Source organism: Thalassophryne amazonica, chromosome 16 (assembly GCF_902500255.1).
Source record: "Thalassophryne amazonica chromosome 16, fThaAma1.1, whole genome shotgun sequence".
NCBI lineage: Eukaryota > Metazoa > Chordata > Actinopteri > Batrachoidiformes > Batrachoididae > Thalassophryne > Thalassophryne amazonica.
The window spans coordinates 37,536,170-37,561,338 of NC_047118.1; the positions used below are offsets into that span (position 1 = coordinate 37,536,170).

Here is a 25,169-nt window from a genome sequence, read left to right on the forward strand (position 1 = left end):
CTCGGCTAGTATATGTATGTATATGCATAACTAATTTGCCCCCACCCCTTCAACAAAATTACCTACATTATCATCAAGCTGTAAACTCCGATGCTCGTAAATGACCAGCGTGGAAGTGCCAATTATTGTAGTTCCTTGAATAGCCAAAAGCAAGTCACTCCCCATAGAAGCCCACGTTAAAATCTCCAACGTTACAACAGAAATAAACATGTTCACAGCCTGGTACAAAAAAACTGTTTTGGGTACTATAGCTACTTACCCTGTTCATGACAACTGTATTGAGTTGATTTTTATAGTTTATAACTCATTAGTTTAAACTATTTTAATCCAGGTTATTAATTAGGGTCTTCCTCCCTTTGAGTGACCGTTATTGTGTCAGTGGTTCAGGAGCCTTGTCCTATTGAGCATTTTATTATACACATCTGAGATAATATGGCTTGTTGTACAGTTATGTGTACTAACAGACTATGTACAAAGTTTATGCTCTAGGATTTCTATTGATTGATATTTTAGTGTTATTTACTTTGTATGTTAGCAATGTTGGCACTAATTAGCGGGCATTGAGAGCATAGTGACCTTATCTCCCCAGTTACTAAGGCAATATGTCAATCATAATTTTTAGTGTCTGCACCCAAACCAACTCTTTTGTAAACGACCACCCAGTCCACAAAATTATATGTGTCAGTGGGACAACTGAACTAAGATTAGTTTAACTTTCACTTGTTTATAACCCTGAGATAGGGGCATCTTTGGGCTTCATTTGTCCCGCCTAGGTCACATTAGTCTTGCCAGCAGTGATCCATCTCTTTATTTATTTATGGGTTGAGCTTCAGTAGGGCGGAGTCAGGCACTGCCAAGATGGTGCCAATTGGAACAGGTCCTTTGGAGCAGAAAACCTCTGTGTTATGTCACAGAGGGTTTATCCAGTGTATAATGTATAAACACTGTCTGTAATTATCATTTGTGCACACTCACTCACTCGCTCATCTTCAACCATTTACTCCAATTAAGTGTCACATCGGGGCTGGAGCCGATCCCAGCATTCGTAGGGCGTAAGGTGGGGTACACCCTGGATAGGATGCCAGTCTATCACAGGGCCCACAAGTGCACACTTTGTTTTATTTACATCCGCCAAGGACGCAATAAAATCACCTGCGTTTATTTGTCTGTCTGTTAGCAGGATTATGTCAAAACTACTGCACGGATTTTGACGAAATTTTTACGAAAGATAGATATTAGGCCAAGCAAGAACCCATTAAATTTTGGAGTTGATACTGATCCGGATTCTGGATCAAGTTTCACTTTATATATGCCTTGAAGGATTACTGTTAACAGGATTATGTCAAAACTACTGCACGGATTTTGACAAAATTCTTAACACAGATACATATTAGGACATGGAGGACTACATTAAATTTTGGAGGTGATCCGGATCCAGATTCTGGATCAAGTTTCACTTTATATAGTCTTTGATGGATTATGTCAAAACTACTTCATGGATTCTCACCACATTTTCATTGCGGATACATATTAGGCCATGGAAGACTCCATTACATTTTGGAGGTGAGCTGGATCCAGAGCCAGATCTGGTTTCTGGATCAAGATTCACATTATAAAGGCTTTGAAGGATTACGTCAAAACTGCTTCACGGATTCTCACCAAATTTTCACCACAGACAGATATTAGGGCATGAAAGACTCCACTGAATTTTGGAGGTGATCCAGATCTGGATTCTGGATCAAGATTCACATTATATAGTCTTTGAAGGATTGTGTCAAAACTACTTCACGGATTCTCACCAAATTCTCACCCCGGATACATATTACGCCATGCAAGACTCCATTAAATTTTGAAGGTGATCCAAATCCAGATTCTGGATCAAGATTTCCCTTTATATACACTTTGAAGGATTACGTGAAAACTACTTCACGGATTTTGATGAAATTTTCAACACAGATACATATTAGGTGGTGGTAAACGTCATTAAAATTTGGAGGTGATCTGGATCCAGATCTGGATTCTGGATCAAGATTCACATTATGTAGGCTTTGAAGGATTACGTCAAAACTACTTCATGGATTCTCACCACATTTTCACCACAGACACATATTAGGCTGTGAAAGACTCCATTAAATTTTGGAGGTTATCAGGATCTGAATCCGGATTCTGGATCAAGATTTCACTTCATATAGGCTTGGAAAGATTACATCAAAACTACTTCACGGATTATCACCAAATTTGCACCACAGAAGGATATTAGGGCACGGAAGACTCCACTGAATTTTGGAGGTGATCTGGATAAAGATTTCACTTTATATAGGCTTTGAAGCATTTCTTCAAAACTACTTCACAGATTCTCACCAAATTTACACCACAGATAGACATTAGGGCATGGAAGACTCCATTAAATTTTGAAGGTGATCTGGATCCGAATAGGCGGACCTCAGAAATGTTCTTGTTTCTTATGCATTCAGGCCCAGCAAAGCAGTGATGCACAAACTAAAATAATTCCAGGAAGGACAAGATGTTTGTGATTGAAGGCCTGCCCTTTATTTTATAGCACAAAATTGTCTTACTTGCGGAATCTGGTGTCAGTATTTCAGTGTGTTTGAAAGTGTCCACTGTAGCTTTAGCGTGTGCAGAGAGCGCTGAGCAGATGACTGCTGTGACAGCTAGAGCATGTGTGATGGTGAACCCACAGAGACTCGCAGAGCTCAATCTGTTCAGTTCTGAGCTCAAATCAACCCTATTGGGGAATCTTGCCAGTTGTGATCACCAATATGGACAGCAGCTGTTTGTGAAACATTTGCAGTGCATTGCTGAATTCTTTCGTGTGCTTTCGCAGGAAATGAAGGACTGAATGAAATCAGTTCTCCTCCCCACTGACCACTCCGTCACCTCTTTTTCCAATTGTGTTTGATGTGTGTTTTTAATTTATAAACATTTCCTAGCTGCTTTCTCTTTTCATTGCAGCGGAGCTTTTTAATTGCTTGACCGGGGCCTCTACGTTATAAGATTTGAAGCTTTAGCTCTGAGATTTTAAACAGGCAGACCCAGGGCTGGGTAAGGTCTGAGAGACAGTAGTTTGATGTGTAAAGTATTTCTTATTTATTATAAAAATATGACCTTCATGATAAAGACAGTTAGCACTTTACAATAGGTTACATTAATTGACCTCAGCTAATGCAGTAATAATCTTTGAATAACAGTTAATTAAGCATTAACTAAGGTATTTAATAATCATTAATTAATGGTATTTAGCATCTATAAAATGTATTTATTAACATAAATGAATATATTGGTTTACGTAACAATGATTGCTAAACACAGGTAACTCTTAATTCATTGTTAGATCATGTTTATTACTGTAGTAGTTAATGTACCATTACTGTAAAGTTTTGTCAATTTACTGTAAGTGCACACTGTACAAATTTTATAAAAATTTCTGACAGTGCATTCAATCCCCCAATTAAAGCCAGATGACTGGCTCTCCAAGTGTCCTTTTCCCTTGTTTTTTTTGTTCCCCATTCTGCCATTCTTTATCTCATTCTCACTTGTGTGCACCTCTCTAGTGACTTTCCTGTTTTATTGAATTTTTCTCTACCTTAATTCTCCTGCACCCTGGATTTGGAGCAACCCAGGAAGACTTAGCCAGGCCACAGTGACTGTACTTCTCTGACGCAGCCAAAGTAAATGAGCAAACCTCCGTCCACCCTCTGTCTCTTGGAAGTGTGTGCTACTGTTGTCAGAGGTTAAACTTGAAGGGAGTTTTCTTTGTGAGCTGTGTTATTACAGATGCTGGATCAACATAGTGCATGCAGCACTTGCTGTGCATTTGTTTGTGTTCAAATGCACTTATAATACTCATACTAATGATGGCTTACCTTTAACTCTCAAGCTTTTTTAATATTGCATAGGTCAGAAGTAGCTGCAGAGTTATGAAAAGAATTCTGGTCAACTGGGACAGAACCAGGTTGGCATGTCAACACTGCCCTGGCAGCTCAGGGGTGATATTGCTTTCTTCATGTTGGCACATCACCCACGTCAAACTGCACTCCCCCACCTGCATACGTATGCTCTCCCTGGGTCAAAGCTGAACCACGGAGTCTGAGTAATTGGATCACACAGACTCTCAGGCAAAATGAGAGGACATTGATAGTGTTTGTTGTTTTGCCTTCTGGAAGGGATCACGGTAGGTTTTGTCTTGTGTGGGGGGGGGCTGCTTTGTACATAGTGGGGGAAATCTTTGCCATGCTCTGGGTCAACTCCTGTTGAGAGCGGGTAGGGGGTGGAAAATATTTTTGGTACAAGAGACAATGAAAGTGGCAGAAAGAACCAAAAGCCGCTGTTTCAAGATGTGCCATCAGGTCAGGTGTCCAGCAAGAGGGATTAGGTGATGTCAAAAGGAATGGATGTGTGCCTGATGTCTGAGGTGTGAGCGATGTGCCTGTCAACCCAGTGTGAGACGGTGACTATTTGTAACGCTTGTATGGCGTGGAAGCATCACCTGGGAATCACTTATTTTTATTTATTTTTGTATTTCACTGTGGGCAGCAGGAGCACAAAAGCAAAGATGAGCCAATAGCATGCAGATGCAGGCCTTGTGTACATGAAGCCCCCTGTCACAGTGATGACAACTGTGTCCTCGTCGTCCCCCCCTCACTGTGGCACGAGGTGCTCTCAAGCAGGGTGCATTTGAAGTGCCTTCTGGGAGGCCCTGGAGCGTGCCGAAAGGTCAGAGGTTACAACAACTGGGCCTGGCTAGACCCCCACCACACTAAATCCCTCATACACACACACAACCTCCTGCTTTCATGTTGGGGCCACAGATCACTTCCAGATCTCCGGAACACTTCAGGAGGAGAAGAAAAAAAAAAACTTGCTCCGTGCAGTATCCTACGCTCATGCTACTGCTCCAATGAAAACTGACAGCTGAGTGACAGTAAACATTTAACTGTGGTGCGGTGACACATCCAGGGCACATCCCTTCACACACTATACGCCGTGTCTTTTATTAAGTTAAAAAAATAGGGTTATTTCTTTGTCTGACCGACACACGCCATTGTGTACTCATAAGCACATCTCATGAATAGGCCATTGTGGGGGGTTTTTTCCCCCCCTTGGAGTATGTCCCACTAACGCTAACAGAACACATTGTATTGCATTGTGATTCTATGTGTGCATGTGTGCATGGCTTCTCAGGGAGATTTTTTGTTCTCTTCCTCACTAACATAGAAGAATCTGTCAACTACTCTGTGAGGTGTGAAATTACACTGTCATCTGGTTCACCTGTCACTGAGGACTGGGGGGAGGTTCGCGGTGCCGGAAAATGAGTCAGATCATTTAGAAAATTATTTTTCTGTTTTAGTGTCATAGTCATTCTTTTCTCTTTGTTAGATCCGTATCGTGAGTTTTGCTTGGCAGCCCTCTTCATATCACCCAACTTTGCTGCCCTTCCCTCCTCCCTCTCAGCTTAACATCTGTTTCTCATGAGGGCCCAGAAAGGGGGATGTCAAAACTCTTAAAATTAATTAGCGCATTACCAAATGCTTGATTTAGAAGCGGCTTTGCTAGACCCCTGCTATTCACTCCAGCCCTGCTTACTTCTCACATCTCCTTCTTCAACCAAGGCCCCATCTCACTGAGTCCCAGGGGTCCGGTTTATCACTGAGGACCAATTAGAGTAGGAAGTGAGGTTGCTGACCCTCCGTCAGACCTCATCAGCTCTTACATCAGCTGACACGGGCCATGCCACCACACGAAGGGAAGGATGTGTAGAGGGGCAGGGTCATTGATATTATGGAACATGCTTGCTTCTTTGAAGGATTGTCTATACCTGTAGAAAACATGGATTTATTTATGTCCATTACTAACTCACTCCATCTGAGGTTGTTTCAAGAGCGTTGCTTAGCGTGTTTCCATACTGCACTTTTTAGTCGGGTTAAAACAGACTTTGGTTCATTTTTCCATTTTCTACGATTTGTTTGAGCAGGTGTGCACAGAGTAATGGCACACAGGTACAGCCCAAAACAGTAGCACCAAGAATCTTGAGAGAAGGTGCTCTCAGACCGGTCTCAAAAGATCTTGAGAGCAGTTTGTTTATAGTGAGTAGACAAACCAACTCAGCATACCAAATATCTGAATCAAATGTGAACTATGCACAAGATATAGTTTGTTTTGCTATGAAGACATGGCAGGATGAGCTTTCTTGAGTCACCCTATGTGTGCTTTGTTTTAATTAAACAGTCAGATTTCCCTGGTGCTCAACCAGTTATAAGTCAGCTGCTGGGCATCAGCTGAGACAAATAATGCCAGTCAGCATTGGCAGTAAAATTCACATACCAAAATATTCATCAAAGATTTGTGACTAGAATGTTACCCCAATAATTCCACATGGTGTATAATTTGTGTGAACTACATACGGCCGTGATATAGGTTCTTAGACACTGTGGCTAAAGGCAGCCAATTTCTTGTCCCCGCGTGGCATTTCTCTTAGCATTTGGCTGTGTGGCTATAATAGTTAGAGGCAGCCCAGTTTATCTGGTTTATTGGATGGTAAGCAGAATTGCTCATAAGCAAATCTGATTTCACACATTTGTGAGAAGGTGGGTTTTATCTGGATTAACTGTTAAAATTTCGTGAGGTTGTGCAAAATGGTCCAGAGTCATATATAGATTCTTTGAGATCGAAAATGCTACACAATATTCAGTGAAATGCAGAGAATCAGTTAAGTCTTAATTTTGTTTCAATTTAATGTTGTGAAGCATGCTCTCTAATAATTGCCATGTTTGTGTATATTCTGTGTCCAGTTTAATTTTTCCTGGGTTTTGGCATGCTAATTATCTCTCTATCAACAACCTGTGTTGGGGGGGTGCATATCTCCGTCAAGGCACAGCGCTTCACCCATATTAACCTCAACATGATTAATTTAAAATAATGTGACATTATTAATATGTTTATAAAATATAATTTAACAGTGTGTTGATAAAATAATTTTTCAATATTTTTGTTTTCTTTGTTTTTTATTGCTCAGGTCTGTGCATTATATTGTGACAAATTGACAAAAATGTTCCTGAGAAATGCCAAATTTGTCAGTGTTGATAAAATAGATTAAAAGCCTGGATCTACTCATGAGTCTTGAGTCACACCAAAATACCAAACCAGCCAATGACCAATAATCAAACAAGCCAACAAGCATAGGTGAAAACTTCATCCTTGTTCTCAGACATACATGCCATGACATACCATTGTTGTTAAATGCGTAAATGGACTGACCCCACAAGTGATGTCTCAGATCTTTAAAAAGATGGACAGCTGTTGGACAATGACAAGGGGCATAGCTAGTTAAAACTGTAAGATTCAAAGATGCAGGACAACATTTGGCCAATCATCCCTCTCAGTGCAACGTACACACCTATGGAATTCTTTACCATTAGAAATCAAATCAGAACAGACCGTTTTATCAACTACTTCAACTGTTTACACACATTGTCAAGACAAACAAAATCTTGCACCTGCAAGTACTGTGGAAATGAGGACAAAGCCGGCTGTGCTCGGTTTTATACCTGCTTTCGGTCATGTCATTGTGAATGTTTCATTTTGATTTTGTTTAAAGTGTCGAGGTTGACGTTCGCTTCATTTTCTTTTCATTTTAAGTTCTGTTCGAGTTTGCTTGATTCACAGGCTTTTCGGTGATCGGAAAAGTGCAGGATCTTTCGTCCACCTTTTCTCTAAGATTTTTGACTTTTTGTCTTTTTATCTTTCATCCAGCTGTTGCCGTATGCCATATGACTGGGGCATAACCTATAATTAAATTATTCTAAACTGACCTTTTCTCTTTCTCTCTCCCTCTCTCCATGTTGCTGCAACTGTGCCACGTCTCCTCTAAAGGTAAGACGCCTCTTTACTATTATGTTTCTGCATGATTATTTCTAAGCTCCTAACTTCAAAGATCCTCTCACATTTTTTTTTTTTTACATTCCGAAATATATCTGTTCCTCCATATTTTATTTAGTCATGTAATTCAAAACTTCACCCTCCAAGTTTGTCAGTCCTCAGTGCTAACTGAAGTCCTGTGTGGTGCTGAGTGCTTCATGCTTACAGTGGGGCAAAAAACAAACAAAAAAAAGAAGCCAGAATGTGAGAGAATGCCCTCATCCTTATAATTTTGTGTTTATTTAAATCCTCAGTAATAAATCCTCAATAATTAAATTCTATAAAATGAAAGCCATCAGAAAGTTGGTGCATACCCTGCATGCTGTGCACATGAATGCCTCGTGACCAATCTGTTCCATAACTTAGTAATCTGTAAACAGTAAATCATGTAGTGTTCCCACCACGTTTGTTGAAAATCCATCCAAGGTTTTTTTTTTTTGTTTTTTGAAGTTATTTTTTTCACTCACACACACACACGGAAATAATAATATAATAGCCTACTCACGCGGCAGCAGGGTAATAAGGGTTTAGTTTACAGATTACAATAACTTAAATATAAGTGGGACCACTTTTGCAATGAAAGTGTGCGCTTTTATTAAGAATTATTTAATAGTTTTTTGGGACAAAGTGCTTGTATTGTTTTGTTGTCTCTTATAATCGATACTGCACAGAAGCTTCAACCTTCTGTTCCTTTTCACCTTAATTTCTTCCTACTAGACTACATTTTCTTCACCCCTTCTTCTCCTGTCCTTCCCCAGCAGTCCTTCTCTCTTCCCCTTTGTCAACATCCTCTGCCTCTCTACCTTCTCCCCACGCACCCCGCCCTTCCCCCTTCCTGTATCTCTCACTTCCTCCTCCAAATTTGGTTCATTTCACTTGTTCTCTCCCTCTTGATCTTCTTCCCTCCTCCCCTCCTCAGTCAGCTACCTTTCTCTTGACCTCTCCATCCCAGCCCAGTTCTGTTTGCGCCTGTTTACCTCCATCGTTCCACCAGATGGTTTGTGTTAAAACTCTACATTTGACAGCTATGGTTAAAAAAAAAAAAAAAGTGATAAGTGATTATTTTAACATCAGGGATTGCTCAGACCTGTAGAAGCACAAAATAAGGACAAGCAGGGGGTAAAAGGAAATTAAAATTTTGAAAAAAAGAAAGCCCTATGTATTAAAAGCAATTATTCTGTCAAGTGAAGGGCAGCAGTCACCACTGAGCCTGTCTGGTTCGGTTCTCCGCATTACTTTTTTAAATAAATAAAGGCGCTTATAATGCAATATTGATTTAAATCACATCTGTTGGGGTGATTTCATCCACCCCCACTCCCTCTGCTCCATGTCTTTTGGAATGGAGATGGGGCACAGGCTGCCAGAAATAATTGCTTGTTTGCTGGTATTTACTTAAAATCTGTCAAAGACTGAGAGAAAAGGAGTAAGTGTGAGAGTAAGGAAGAGAGACTGAGACAACTCGGCCTCCACACAGTGATTTAGTATCTGCTGGTTGTCTTCCTGCTGCAGACAAGTGTGTGTGTGTGTGCGTACGTAAGTGTATACACATGCAGTAAAAGTCTTTGTTGGTCCAGCATTTGCGAACTGAAGTCAGATTTGTGGAACACCTACCTAAGCCTGACGCACATAATTTAACTTGTGTTTTTAAAAAAAGAAAAGAGGGTGCTTGTAAAAGGGGGCCCATGGTTTATTATGGCCAGCCTGATGTAGACCCAGCAGTTATTAATTTGTTCATGAGCAGTCATTACTGGGCACCACATTAGAGGTGTATTGTTGGCTCCTGTATAGCGCTGGTTCATTCATGTTTTACGTGTTTTAAACATATTGACATGCAGAGCTGAAGCAGTAGAATGAGGCCTGAACCACACTCAGCTAGACTGAGTGAAATATGGCCCCAAACCAGGTCGAAGTCTGAACCCATGAATATTTGTGCATTCCTTTCCATGTATACATTATTTTATGGGTCATGCGATAGATGATGCTTGTCCAAGAATACAATCCTACTTCGTCGTGAGTTGAAGTGAAAGAATGTGTGTGTACCTCTGTGAGAGACAGGAGTATGGAAGTGGCCTTCTTATTGCAGTGTGTTTAATTCTGCGTTGCAGTCATTTGATTTCCAGTGTGCTGGCAGTCCCTTGAGCAGCATTATACTGATTGTAGTGGCGAGATCACAAACTGCATGATGACGGGTCTGTCTGTCTTTCTGGCCTCTGCCAATGCACTGCTCCTTCTGTCTCCTCCTCTGTCTTTATTATTTTTTCTCCCTCCCTTCCCCCAAAACCATTTTTTTAGTTTAACATCCTCAAGTGTTTCTCTTTCTTCTTCCTATCCTAGCTCACTTATTCAGGTCTCTCTCGCTCATGTATAAAGATTATGGCAGTTTGGTGTGTGTCTTCAGTCTGTTACTCATCTCTTGTGGGTGATTTTTTTTTTTTATCTTGTTTGCGGACTTCGACCACACACACACAAACGCGGTCTGGCCACCAATAACTCTCCCTTCCAAACATATGACAGCAGTGATTATTATTGCATAGCTTGGATTGTCTTGAAATGGAGTGTTTTGTGTATGTGTTAGCAGAATACCACTGCAGTGGTATTATCACTTGTCATAGCTCCGCAGCAATGGCAGTGGCAACAGGACAACAAACAGATGTTGGAGTAATCTTTCCCTAATGAGATAGGTCCCTCATTCCTACGTCTTTATGGGAGCAATAAGCTGGCAAGCAAGCAGGCTGATGCTGTGTAGCTCTTTATTGAAGAAACAAGGCAGGATGTAACTGATGTCTGGTCGGTGATTCGTGAGACAAGTGGAGAATTAAGCAGGTTATGTGGCGAGGAAGGTGGCTGAAATGTGAACTGTCAGTGTTGCAGATAATGCAGCTAGACAAACATCCATTTTCAGGATTGTGACAATACATTTTGCTCACAAGAATGCAATGATATTTTTGAACAGTATCTTTAAGAAAACCTAAATGGTGAAATATGAATGGAAAATTACTAATCACCATAATGAATGCTAGTTCAGTTCTACTTTGAGTATGAAATATCATATGCAGTAAAAGACAGGTGTTACCACAATACTCAACTGACTGTCTTCTAGGAGTTTCAGAACTACTAGTTTTTATTAGTTGACACCTTCGTTCATAATAGTAGTTGACTAGTCATGATTATTTAATTTAGATGGCATTTTATATACAATCCCTAATCTCTGGCTGTCTGGAAACTTCAAGCTGGCCCCAGTCGTCGGGAAGGAGCATGTGGAGTTGCAATCTTTATTAAAGGTGTAGTCACACTGTGACAGATTGAGTAAACTGATTTATAACTGTTTGAAATAATCTGTCCAGTGGGGAAAAAATGTCTAATCAGTGAGTCCCCAGTGGATTTGGAGCTCTGATGGAATGAGTGACTACCCATGGAATGTGGGTGCACAGGGCTTCTTGACAGCCGAACAGATAACACGCAGATAAAACTAACATCTACTGTGGCAAGCTAGCAAACAAATACATGACAAAAAGGTAACCACTGGGGACATTCTTTGTCTGATGTCAACTCAAAGTTTTGAGCATGCACAAAACTTTCCGACGGTCTCTCCAGATATCGACTGACAAGGAACGCTTTTAATGAATGAGAAATGATTTGTACAGAACAAAAACTCAAAAGGATACCAAAATTTCATATTTGTTAATCATACATTTCCTCAATCCATCACAATGAAAAAATGAGGTGGGCTTCATAGATAATTGGCAAAGCTTCTGGGGAAAACCTGGTCTTGTTAGGAGAGACGGCATCCATCCCACTTTGGATGGAGCAGCTCTCATTTCTAGAAATCTGGCCAATTTTCTTAAATCCTCCAAACCGTGACTATCCAGGGTTGGGACCAGGAAGCAGAGTTGTAGTCTTACACACCTCTCTGCAGCTTCTCTCCCCCTGCCATCCCCTCATTACCCCATCCCCGTAGAGACAGTGCCTGCTCCCAGACCACCAATAACCAGTAAAAATCTATTTAAGCATAAAAATTCAAAAAGAAAAAATAATATAGCACCTTCAACTGCACCACAGACTAAAACAGTTAAATGTGGTCTATTAAACATTAGGTCTCTCTCTTCTAAGTCCCTGTTAGTAAATGATATAATAATTGATCAACATATTGATTTATTCTGCCTTACAGAAACCTGGTTACAGCAGGATGAATATGTTAGTTTAAATGAGTCAACACCCCCGAGTCACACTAACTGTCAGAATGCTCGTAGCACGGGCCGGGGCGGAGGATTACCAGCAATCTTCCATTCCACCTTATTAATTAATCAAAAACCCAGACAGAGCTTTAATTCATTTGAAAGCTTGACTCTTAGTCTTGTCCATCCAAATTGGAAGTCCCAAAAACCAGTTTTATTTGTTATTATCTATCGTCCACCTGGTCGTTACTGTGAGTTTCTCTGTGAATTTTCAGACCTTTTGTCTGACTTAGTGCTTAGCTCAGATAAGATAATTATAGTGGGCGATTTTAACATCCACACAGATGCTGAGAATGACAGCCTCAACACTGCATTTAATCTATTATTAGACTCTATTGGCTTTGCTCAAAATGTAAATGAGTCCACCCACCACTTTAATCATATCTTAGATCTTGTTCTGACTTATGGTATGGAAATTGAAGACTTAACAGTATTCCCTGAAAACTCCCTTCTGTCTGATCATTTCTTAATAACATTTACATTTACTCTGATGGACTACCCAGCAGTGGGGAATAAGTTTCATTACACTAGAAGTCTTTCAGAAAGCGCTGTAACTAGGTTTAAGGATATGATTCCTTCTTTATGTTCTCTAATGCCATATACCAACACAGTGCAGAGTAGCTACCTAAACTCTGTAAGTGAGATAGAGTATCTCGTCAATAGTTTTACATCCTCATTGAAGACAACTTTGGATGCTGTAGCTCCTCTGAAAAAGAGAGCTTTAAATCAGAAGTGCCTGACTCCGTGGTATAACTCACAAACTCGCAGCTTAAAGCAGATAACCCATAAGTTGGAGAGGAAATGGCGTCTCACTAATTTAGAAGATCTTCACTTAGCCTGGAAAAAGAGTCTGTTGCTCTATAAAAAAGCCCTCCGTAAAGCTAGGACATCTTTCTACTCATCACTAATTGAAGAAAATAAGAACAACCCCAGGTTTCTTTTCAGCACTGTAGCCAGGCTGACAAAGAGTCAGAGCTCTATTGAGCTGAGTATTCCATTAACTTTAACTAGTAATGACTTCATGACTTTCTTTGCTAACAAAATTTTAACTATTAGAGAAAAAATTACTCATAACCATCCCAAAGACGTATCGTTATCTTTGGCTGCTTTCAGTGATGCCAGTATTTGGTTAGACTCTTTCTCTCCGATTGTTCTGTCTGAGTTATTTTCATTAGTTACTTCATCCAAACCATCAACATGTTTATTAGACCCCATTCCTACCAGGCTGCTCAAGGAAGCCCTACCATTATTTAATGCTTCGATCTTAAATATGATCAATCTATCTTTGTTAGTTGGCTATGTACCACAGGCTTTTAAGGTGGCAGTAATTAAACCATTACTTAAAAAGCCATCACTTGACCCAGCTATCTTAGCTAATTATAGGCCAATCTCTAACCTTCCTTTTCTCTCAGAAATTCTTGAAAGGGTAGTTGTAAAACAGCTAACTGATCATCTGCAGAGGAATGGTCTATTTGAAGAGTTTCAGTCAGGTTTTAGAATTCATCATAGTACAGAAACAGCATTAGTGAAGGTTACAAATGATCTTCTTATGGCCTCGGACAGTGGACTCATCTCTGTGCTTGTTCTGTTAGACCTCAGTGCTGCTTTTGATACTGTTGACCATAAAATTTTATTACAGAGATTAGAGCATGCCGTAGGTATTAAAGGCACTGCGCTGCGGTGGTTTGAATCATATTTGTCTAATAGATTACAATTTATTCATGTAAATGGGGAATCTTCTTCACAGACTAAAGTTAATTATGGAGTTCCACAAGGTTCTGTGCTAGGACCAATTTTATTCACTTTATACGTGCTTCCCTTAGGCAGTATTATTAGACGGTATTGCTTAAATTTTCATTGTTACGCAGATGATACCCAGCTTTATCTATCCATGAAGCCAGAGGACACACACCAATTAGCTAAACTGCAGGATTGTCTTACAGACATAAAGACATGGATGACCTCTAATTTCCTGCTTTTAAACTCAGATAAAACTGAAGTTATTGTACTTGGCCCCACAAATCTTAGAAACATGGTGTCTAACCAGATCCTTACTCTGGATGGCATTACCCTGACCTCTAGTAATACTGTGAGAAATCTTGGAGTCATTTTTGATCAGGATATGTCATTCAAAGCGCATATTAAACAAATATGTAGGACTGCTTTTTTGCATTTACGCAATATCTCTAAAATTAGAAAGGTCTTGTCTCAGAGTGATGCTGAAAAACTAATTCATGCATTTATTTCCTCTAGGCTGGACTATTGTAATTCATTATTATCAGGTTGTCCTAAAAGTTCCCTTAAAAGCCTTCAGTTAATTCAAAATGCTGCAGCTAGAGTACTAACGGGGACTAGAAGGAGAGAGCATATCTCACCCATGTTGGCCTCTCTTCATTGGCTTCCTGTTAATTCTAGAATAGAATTTAAAATTCTTCTTCTTACTTATAAGGTTTTGAATAATCAGGTCCCATCTTATCTTAGGGACCTCGTAGTACCATATCACCCCAATAGAGTGCTTCGCTCTCAGACTGCAGGCTTACTTGTAGTTCCTAGGGTTTGTAAGAGTAGAATGGGAGGCAGAGCCTTCAGCTTTCAGGCTCCTCTCCTGTGGAACCAGCTCCCAATTCAGATCAGGGAGACAGACACCCTCTCTACTTTTAAGATTAGGCTTAAAACTTTACTTTTTGCTAAAGCTTATAGTTAGGGCTGGATCAGGTGACCCTGAACCATCCCTTAGTTATGCTGCTATAGACGTAGACTGCTGGGGGGTTCCCATGATGCACTGTTTCTTTCTCTTTTTGCTCTGTATGCACCACTCTGCATTTAATCATTAGTGATCGATCTCTGGTCCCCTCCACAGCATGTCTTTTTCCTGGTTCTCTCCCTCAGCCCCAACCAGTCCCAACAGAAGACTGCCCCTCCCTGAGCCTGGTTCTGCTGGAGGTTTCTTCCTGTTAAAAGGGAGTTTTTCCTTCCCACTGTAGCCAAGTGCTTGCTCACAGGGGGTCCTTTTGACCGTTGTGGTTTTACATAATTATTGTATGGCCTTGCCTTACAATATAAGGCGCCTTGGGGCAACTGTTTGTTGTGATTTGGCGCTATATAAAAAAAAAATTGATTGATTGATTGATACATTTCCTCAATCCATCACACTGATTTAACAGTCATCTGTACACTATACTGCACATTTTCTGCTTTCAATACCGGCAAAACACACACTTAAAATAATCTGTCCTTTTTCTCTTCAGTCCACTCACAATGACTCTCCCTCCCCCCGTAACAAACTGACTGTGTGGAGTAAAATTTGACAGATTTGTCTCTCGTTGCCTTTTACATTGTGCTCTGCTTTGGAGCTGCAGTGTGATGACAGTGTCTTGTGAACAGTTGAGAAATTTTAAAAATAAAACAATTGGTACAGCTGCCTAAAAAAAGTGAGCTTTTCACTTTGAGAAATATCATGTTTTAATATCATGACATTTTGTGCTTATCACATCCATAGGTGACAGGCAGTAAATTAAGTGCATGATGGAACACCAGGCAGTTAGGGTATTGGTCACTTAGGCAGGTAAGAAAACAGACTGAGAAGCTTGGAGTTACAGGGTATCAAAGTTGCAGATTAGGCACGGGCCAGTAGAGGTACTGACACTATGATGACATTTGGCAAAAAACAAACAAAAAAAACACACATCTCGACAGGCATATTTTTTGTTTTCGATCCTCACATCCAGGGTTTGTAAGTTTCAGGCAAACAAAATTTTAAATAATTTTTTTAAATTGATGATTAACTGAGCTAAACACTGAAGTTTGTTGGAATTATTTCACAATAAAGCATCACGGGGCAGCATGCCATTTATTTGTTTTTACTTGTTTCACTGTACATGAAGCAGAAATAATCTTTCATCAGCAGCTTTTTAATCCGCAGCAGCAGATTTTCCTGATTGAAAAGGCTATTTTTAAACAGCTTTGTACTTTAAGTGTTAAGTGTTGTTTATTGTGAACATAACAGTTTAGGTTGTGATCACAGCGTGTTGATTAGGATAAGTCATTTTTATTAAATGTGGTTTTTAAACCATTAATTAAGGCGATATTGTTATTGTTTGGAAAATTCCAGATCGTATCTCATGCAGAGGATGGGGGCATTCCCCAAATGTGTAAACGTCAGCAAATTGTACTGTAAGCATGTTACACGCTCTCATGCCAAGCCAATCAAAGCAACATTAGCTGCATTCACATCACAAGTGTGAGTGCAGATCCAGTCCCAACCCATCCCATAGGTTTGATCATTTCTGAGTAGTGTGAAGAAAATCATATGATAATATCAGATTTTCGTATGTGGTTCTAGATGCATACATGATCACTAGTGAACTGATTTTATTTTAAAGTTATCGCACCTCCATATACTCTTTTTTGTAGTTTTTGTCATTTCCTGCATTTTTTTTCCATGATAATCAATTTCAAGCATCTTTTCAAGTCATATTTATTCCTGAATTTTAATGTGAAATGTCAGGAGGAAGTACTGTGCTTCATTGACAGGCGCTTAATATTCCTCTTCATTATTATGTCAACAGTCACTCCAGTACCACAGCAAACCATCCTCAACATCCTTGCCTGTACAGTACATTGCACCCTCAGTGGAATAAAAGTTTAGAGTATGAGCAATTGAATTTATTTGAAAGATGTTGATCCTGAACTTTTAAAAGTTGATTTTCATAACATAAAATAATATATTGTAATGTCTTAACTATTTTTTTCTCCCCACCCCTTACAATATTTGTATGTTACAAACAAACCTACATTGTCCTTTGTCCTATTCTGGTTTTCCTGTATTTTTGCCTGCTGTTTTCTATTTTTCTTTTTCTCGGTTTTTACTTTTTTTTGCTTTTTGCCTCCCCTTCTAACTCAAATACACAAGAATGCACACAGAGACACGCTGCAGTCATAATAGCAGGGTTAGAGTGCAGGGCCAACCACTGGGCAATATTTGTACAGAATGCTAGCATATGTCAAACCTAGCTTATTGAACTTAGACCGCAGCCTGACACAGCCCACTGCTCAGCTTGGAACAGCACAGAATTGCTCCAGGCGTACAGGAGAAAACACATAAAAGTACTCTCTCTCTTACTCTCACACACACACACACACACTTTTTTGTATGAACACATATATACAGTATATGTAGTGTACTTCATGTATGCACACATATAATGAAACACATGCACTGACAGGGGTTACTCGGTACATTTTCCAAAAAGAATTACCTCACTTGAGCCATTATGAGGCTACAGGCAAAATGAAAAGCAGACAGAGAGAAAGGGGCGGGATGGGGGAGTGAAGAAAGACAAATAAAAATGAGATTTCATGTGACACATTAATTTTAATGTAAGCTGATAGGTTAGCCAATATAATTAGCTTTCAACTTGTGTTCACTAATCATCTTAGGAAGCGAACGTAATGCACATAATGATTAAACAGTCAAAATGTCTTTTTTTTTTTATGTGTTTTTGGCTTGTGTGTTTGTGTTAGACGGCCTGGACTGCAGTGAGTGCGTATCATCTCCGCTGGCCTTTAATTCAAGGCTCGCTCACTGAGACTTGTGTTTTGTGGCCAGCAGTCTCTGTAGTCAAATGTACTGCCAGGCTTTGTTTCAAACTCCATTTAGGATGCATTCAGACCTCTAGTTTGGTTAATTTGGTCTGAACTAAATAGGGGAGGAAATTGTTGTATTTGAGCTTTCGTTCAGTTTGTGTTTCAATTTTTCAAATGTACCTCCAAATCTCTTCATTCATACATAATCCTGAATGGTCAGAAACAAGGTATATTAATACAGTAACATGCTTTTGGAGGGCGGTATGCATTTTCAGAGGCCCAACGTCCACGTCCAGTCGCCCAAAATGACAGATATTCGCCCAAGTTAGACGAGGGCGAATATCTGTCATTGCAGGCGACGGCATCCATATTGGGACCAACACACAATACTCACCTTTTTAGTTTTGTTTTTTTTTTCCCCTCTGCAGACAGTTCTTGGGCTGCGCGCTATGATATCATTTGTTTATGCACAGCGGGCGGGTATAGCCAGGTAGCGTCGACGTAAATCTACGCTACCGGCCTAGCAACGCCTCAGTAAAGTGATAATAATGCACAATAGTGCTGTCATTTCTGTAGTACATCTAGCATAATTTTTTTTTTTTTTTTTTGCATGTGATGTGGATGCTCTAGTTACTAAGAAGTGCTGTGTTTGGACTTTTTTTTTAATTAGAAACTGTTGAAGTAGCACCTCTGTTTGAATGATGGGGGAAAATCCCTTCATATCAACCATGCGCTGATGTATGTGTTCTTCAATTATGCAGTCATCTTGCCTAATTATATTGCTTCTTTAATGGTTCCCATTGATTATGCCGCTGTAAATGCAGTAGTGGTTTATTGCATATTATTTCATATCTGCTATCATCTTATCGTTCTCTCTGTGTTCATTCTTCAAATTAAGTGCATCAGAGTTCAGTTGGAACCAGTCTTCATTGTCTTTGTTTTGTTGTTGTTTTAATTTTTGTTTTAAACAGCAGTGTCAAAGAACTGACACAAAAGGGCAATTGCACCAGAGTTGATTGATTATAACCATACATGCCAAAGAGTTCAGGAATGGAATCAGTTGATTTATGTTCATAGGTGAATTTTTAGTACATTATAAGAAGTAAGTCCTGCACAGGTCCTGAGGCACATTGATGCTGTTACTTATTTTCTGGATTCTGTAGTGTGAAGTAGAAGAGAGTCTGTAACTCCTCCTGGATGGGACCCTAGTCCTACACATGCTACTTCCCCAGCCACTGCCAGTATCCATTTATAGCTGGGTGGACTGAGACAATGAAAGTGAGGAGACTTGTCCAAATACGAATGGGTAACATGACCAGGAATTGAACTCAGGTCTTTTTATTTGTGTCCCAACTCCTTATCCCACAAAGCTGCTTACTCGACAAACATGAGGCTGTGGTTTTTCCTTTGGAGACAGGATGACTTCCTTTGTCAGATTACTGAAGAGGCTATGATGAGATTTCCACTAACAGAGGGTTATGCACAAGTGCTCGTCTTCTTAATATACACTGGGGACACCTCAAACTACACTACAATGTGTCAGTACAGTCCTAATATGGCCCTTAATAGATTACTATTGCCTCATTGTGGGTGAAATAAAGTCCAGATAATAATCTCCTTTTGAGGTCTTAACACTTCAAGTTCCCGGACTATTTCACACTCCATTTACCAAGAAGAGAACAAGCAACTTGCCCCCGTATCTGCTCTGCTATCAATCCATGGAATCAGCGTTTGTAGTGGAGGGATTTATCAAATTAACACCTGGAACTACATACACACAAATAAGATCACAATACCTGTGTAGTCTGAAGATGCAGAGCACAGCTCCAGTTTACTGGTAATCCCCCCACCCCCTCCGCCACAAAAAATTGGATTCTTGTAACGTCTGTTAGGCGAAAAAATGACTGAGGAAAAAATTAACTTCTTTGTTTGGAAGTGTCTCTGTCGTGTGATGGATTGATGGGCCTTTTGCATTGCTTACCTCACCTCACTTTCCCTCTTTTACTGTTCTTCTTAATCCATTTTACTCCATCTCTCTGCCTCATTTCCCAGCCTCCCCCATTCTCCTACTCCTCTCTTCCTTTCACCCATTGTCTTTGAGTCTTAAATCTGTCTTTCCGCCTGGTTTTGTCTGAAAAGTGACAGAGGGAGTTGTCACTATAGATAAAAAGAGGCTTTTTATGTATGGCAGAAGCTGTGTAGAATCAGCACATTGGACACTTTTGCTTCTTCACTCCCCCTTACCGCATACTATGTATCGGAATGTCTTGGCTGTGGGAGTAGAGGTAAGCAAACAAATAAGGAGATGAATAGTGTTAATGCTTCTTCAACCACGTATGCTCTGAAATGCAGATGAGTCCAGTTATTTTCTCTCTCAAAGACCAACATGAAATGTATCATTATTTACATTTGACCACGTGATTTGGGAGGTCACTCCTCCATGCACACTTACATTCTTTGAAACACAGTTTGATAATCATGAGATCTGTGCATGTGCAGTCATTTCACGTTAAAACAAAAAAACGGAAAACAAGTGCAGTGGGCATGCATGCATGCAAACATGCATACATGTCCAGATACAAATACACTCCCTGTGGTGTGCTGAGCCTGTGTGGCCCAGTGCTGGGATGTGGAGCGAAGCAGGAAATGTGTGAGCCATGAAGGCATGTGTTTATGCTGGCTGCAGTCGCCCATCACCAGCCAGAGGGAAAACAGACACCAGCACTGCTTCATTTGCTCTCCTCTGTCTTGCTTCTCTCTTCTCCAAGGCCTGAACTTTTCTCACCTCACTGTTTCCAAGATTTCCCCTATTAGCTACAGTTTGCTCTTTATATTTTGTTTTCCTTTGTGAAAGACGCAGTATATTTGAAAGTGTCATTCCATAAAAATAAAATAATAATAGTAGTTAATTTAGTTTCAGTCTCCATTTATCGATGGACCTCTGGCAAAAGTGAATTATTTGTTCTATCATAGTCCAATTATTTTTACCGCGTGCGTGCGTGTGTGCGTGGACAGTCCAATGTTCAGGAACTGTTTAAGGCATGCCTCTATAGCTGAGCATGTAGATATGATATTACACAGGAATATGGCAGTTGAGTCCTAGTCTGTCAAACTGCTAGCTGGACTACTTTACTGAAAATAGTGTATTAATGGACAATTTTCAAGATGCGCCACCATCTTGAAACTGAGACTTAGGTTAGTGAGCCTCTCTCTCGTGTTTGGCGTCATTAGGAAAACACCTGCTCAGCTGTCAGATATCCAGGGAGTGAAATGGCCACTGGAGGTGAATTCCACGCTGTATCGGAAAGTAATTTTGTTGTCATTGTTGTTAACCCACAAGGAATGAGAAAGATTGATACAGTGGTATGAATATCGATCTAAAGCCCCGGTCACACGGCACTAATGAAGGGCACTGAAGCCAAAACGAAACAAGAAATCTGGACTTACGTTGACTTTCAGAGACATCATTTAACTGTCGTCCAGCTTCGTTCCTGTAAGAATCCCAACAACAACTTCAAGTTGTCTGTATTCTGTTTTGCTTTCTGGCTTGACATTTCCTCATCTTTTGCTTAATTCCCGTACCGTCAGCGTTATGTTTGACTGCCATCAGTTTTCGTCCAACCTCCCAAGTCCGATGTCTTGCACGAACATTGTACACACACACAAATGGCTGTGAGCACAGACCATGTGCATTGAAGTCTCCCAGAAGAACAATGGAGTCCCCCACTGTAGCCCCATGCAGGGCTTCATTCAGGGACTCCAAGATGGCCGAATACTCTGAACTGCTATTCAGTGCATGCACAAACAACATTCAGAGAGTTTTATTAAAAAGACGACCTGAAAGTTCAGCTACAATCTGCCAGATGGAACGTCTGAGATGCAAGCCTAGATTTAATGTTTTGGTGAAAGAAAACCCTCCTCTGTACCACTTCATCATGAAGCTGTAAAACTGGGCACACAAAATGCAAAACATGTACCATGCACAATTTCTCCAAACAGCCACAGAAGCTTATAACTTCTTCCTGGTTGTCTGGGTGTCTTGGTGGCTTTCCTCACTCTTCTCCTCCTTGCATAGTCACTCAGTTTTTGAGAAGTGTCTACTCCACACAGATTTACCATAGAGTGCCATACTGTTTGTATTGCTTCATAACTGATGTAAATAAAGTTCAAGACATTCAGTGACCTTGAAATGTTCATGTATCCATCCCCTGACTTGTCTGAAGAAAACTGACAATTAAACTGATTATTTACAGGTATTATACCAAAGGGGCTGATTACTTATGCAACCCATCACCTTGGCTTTTATATTTTTAATTAATTTACATCACGTTGTATAGATTTACTTTCAGTTTGAGTCTAAGGAAGATAATTTTATGCATTTTTATATTAAGAAGCCTGATCTACTTTTTGTATTTGAAATGCCATAAACAAATTAAAATGCATGAAATACCAAGGGGCTGAATACTTTTGCAAGCCACTGTAAAAAGAGTTGATGCCTCATTAAGCTTATGGCTGAACTGTTAAATTAAAATGTGTATTAACTAAATTTTACTTAATTTTACACTGCAGTAAGGTATACAGTAATGTTCAGAATAATAGTAGTGCTATGTGACTAAAAAGATTAATCCAGGTTTTGAGTATATTTCTTATTGTTACATGGGAAACAAGGTACCAGTAGATTCAGTAGATTCTCACAAATCCAACAAGACCAAGCATTCATGACATACACACTCTTAAGTCTATGAAATTGGGCTATTAGTAAAAAAAAAAAGTAGAAAAGGGGGTGTTCACAATAATAGTAGTCTGGCATTCAGTCAGTGAGTTTGTCATTTTTGTGGAACAAACAGGTGTGAATCAGGTGTCCCCTATTTAAGGATGAAGCCAGCACCTGTTGAACATGCTTTTCTCTTTGAAAGCCTGAGGAAAATGGGACGTTCAAGACATTGTTCAGAAGAACAGCGTTGTTTGATTAAAAGTTGATTGGAGAGGGGAAAACTTATACGCAGGTGCAAAAAATTACAGGCTGTTCATCTACAATGATCTGCAATGCTTTAAAATGGACAAAAAAAAAAAAAAAAACAGACGCGTGGAAGAAAATGGAAAACAACCATCAAAATGGATAGAAGAATAACCAGAATGGCAAAGGCTCACCCATTGATCAGCTCCAGGATGATCAAAGACAGTCTGGAGTTACTTGTAAGTGCTCTGACAGTTAGAAGATGCCTGTGTGAAGCTAATTTATTTGCAAGAATCCCCCGCAAAGTCCCTCTGTTAAATACAACCCCTGGCAAAAATTATGGAATCACCGGCCTCGGAGGATGTTCATTCAGTTGTTTAATTTTGTAGAAAAAAAGCAGATCACAGACATGACACAAAACTAAAGTCATTTCAAATGGCAACTTTCTGGCTTTAAGAAACACTATAAGAAATGAGGAAAAAAAATAGTGGCAGTCAGTAACGGTTACTTTTTTAGACCAAGCAGAGGGAAAAAAATATATAATCACTCAATTCTGAGGAAAAAATTATGGAATCATGAAAAACAGAAGAACGCTCCAACACATCACTAGTATTTTGTTGCACCACCTCTGGCTTTTATAACAGCTTGCAGTCTCTGAAGCATGGACTTAATGAGTGACAAACAGTACTCTTCATCAATCTGACTCCAACTTTCCCTGATTGCTGTTGCCAGATCAGGTTGGAGGTTGGAGCCTTGTCATGGACCATTTTTTTCAACTTCCATCAAAGATTTTCAATTGGATTAAGATCCGGACTATTTGCAGGCCATGACATTGACCCTATGTGTCTTTTTGCAAGGAATGTTTTCACAGTTTTTGCTCTATGGCAAGATGCATTATCATCTTGAAAAATGATTTCATCATCCCCAAACATCCTTTCAATTGATGGGATAAGAAAAGTGTCCAAAATATCAACATAAACTTGTGCATTTATTGATGATGTAATGACAGCCATCTCCCCAGTGCCTTTACCTGACATGCAGCCCCATATCATCAATGACTGTGGAAATTTACATGTTCTCTTCAGGCAGTTATCTTTAGAAATCTCATTGGAACGGCACCAAATAAAAGTTCCAGCATCATCACTTTGCCCAATGCAGATTCGAGATTCATCACTGAATATGACTTTCATCCAGTCATCCACAGTCCACGATTGCTTTTCCTTAGCCCATTGTAACCTTGTTTTTTTTTTGTTTAGGTGTTAATGATGGCTTTCGTTTAGCTTTTCTGTATGTAAATCCCATTTCCTTTAGGTGGTTTCTTACAGTTCGGTCACAGACGTTGACTCCAGTTTCCTCCCATTCGTTCCTCATTTGTTTTGTTGTGCATTTTTGATTTTTGAGACATATTGCTTTAAGTTTTCTGTCTTGACGCATTGACGTCTTCCTTGGTCTACCAGTATGTTTGCCTTTAACAACCTTCCCATGTTGTTTGTATTTGGTCCAGAGTTTAGACACAGCTGACTGTGAACAACCAACATCTTTTGCAACATTGCGTGATGATTTACCCTCTTTTAAGAGTTTGATAATCCTCTCCTTTGTTTCAATTGACATCTCTCGTGTTGGAGCCATGATTCATGTCAGTCGACTTGGTGCAACAGCTCTCCAAGGTGTGATCACTTCTTTTTAGATGCAGACTAACGAGCAGATCTGATTTGATGCAGGTGTTAGTTTTGGGGATGAAAATTTACAGGGTGATACCATAATTTATTCCTCAGAATTGAGTGAGTCCATATTTTTTTCCCTCTGCTTGGTCTAAAAAAGTAACCGTTACTGACTGCCACAATTATTTTTCCTTGATTTCTTATAGTGTTTCTTAAAGCCAGAAAGTTGCCATTTGAAATGACTTTAGTTTTGTGTCATGTCTGTGATCTGCTTTTTTTCTACAAAATTAAACAACTGAATGAACATCCTCCGAGGCCGGTGATTCCATAATTATTGCCAGAGGTTGTAAAAGACATGTGCAGAAGAGGTTACAATTTGCCAAAGAACACATCAACTGACCTAAAGAGAAATGGAGGAATATTTTGTGGACTGATGAGAGTAAAATTGTTCTTTTTGGGTCCAAGGACCGCAGACAGTTTGTGAGACGACCCCCGAACTCTGAATTAAAGCCTCAGTTCACAGTGAAGACAGTGAAGCATGGTGGTGCAAGCATCATGATAATGGCATGTTTCTCCTACTATAGTGTTGGGCCTATATATCGCATACCAGGTATCATGGATCAGTTTGGATATGTCAGAATACTTGAAGAGGTCATGTTGCCTTATGCTGAAGAGGACATGCCCTTGAAATGGGTGTTTCAAGAAGACAGTGACCCCAAGCACACTTGTAAACCAGCAAAATCTTGGTTCCAAACCAACAAAATTAATGCCTCGCAGATGTGAAGAAATCATGAA

General features: G+C 39.9%; 1 protein-coding gene across 18 annotated transcripts in view; it reads left to right on the plus strand.

Annotated features, from left to right (window-relative positions):
- nfixb (nuclear factor I/Xb) overlaps positions 1-25,169 on the plus strand; it is a 333,084-nt gene that overhangs the window by 154,003 nt on the left and 153,912 nt on the right. Inside the window, exon 3 of one of the 18 annotated variants that reach the window (XM_034189512.1) lies at positions 7,891-7,940. The exons of the other annotated variants lie outside the window; for them this stretch is intronic. Coding sequence (XP_034045403.1) covers positions 7,891-7,925 — 35 coding nt within the window. The 3' untranslated portion in view covers positions 7,926-7,940. Of the gene's footprint in view, positions 1-7,890; positions 7,941-25,169 lie in introns of those variants that run through there. 18 annotated transcript variants of the gene reach the window in all.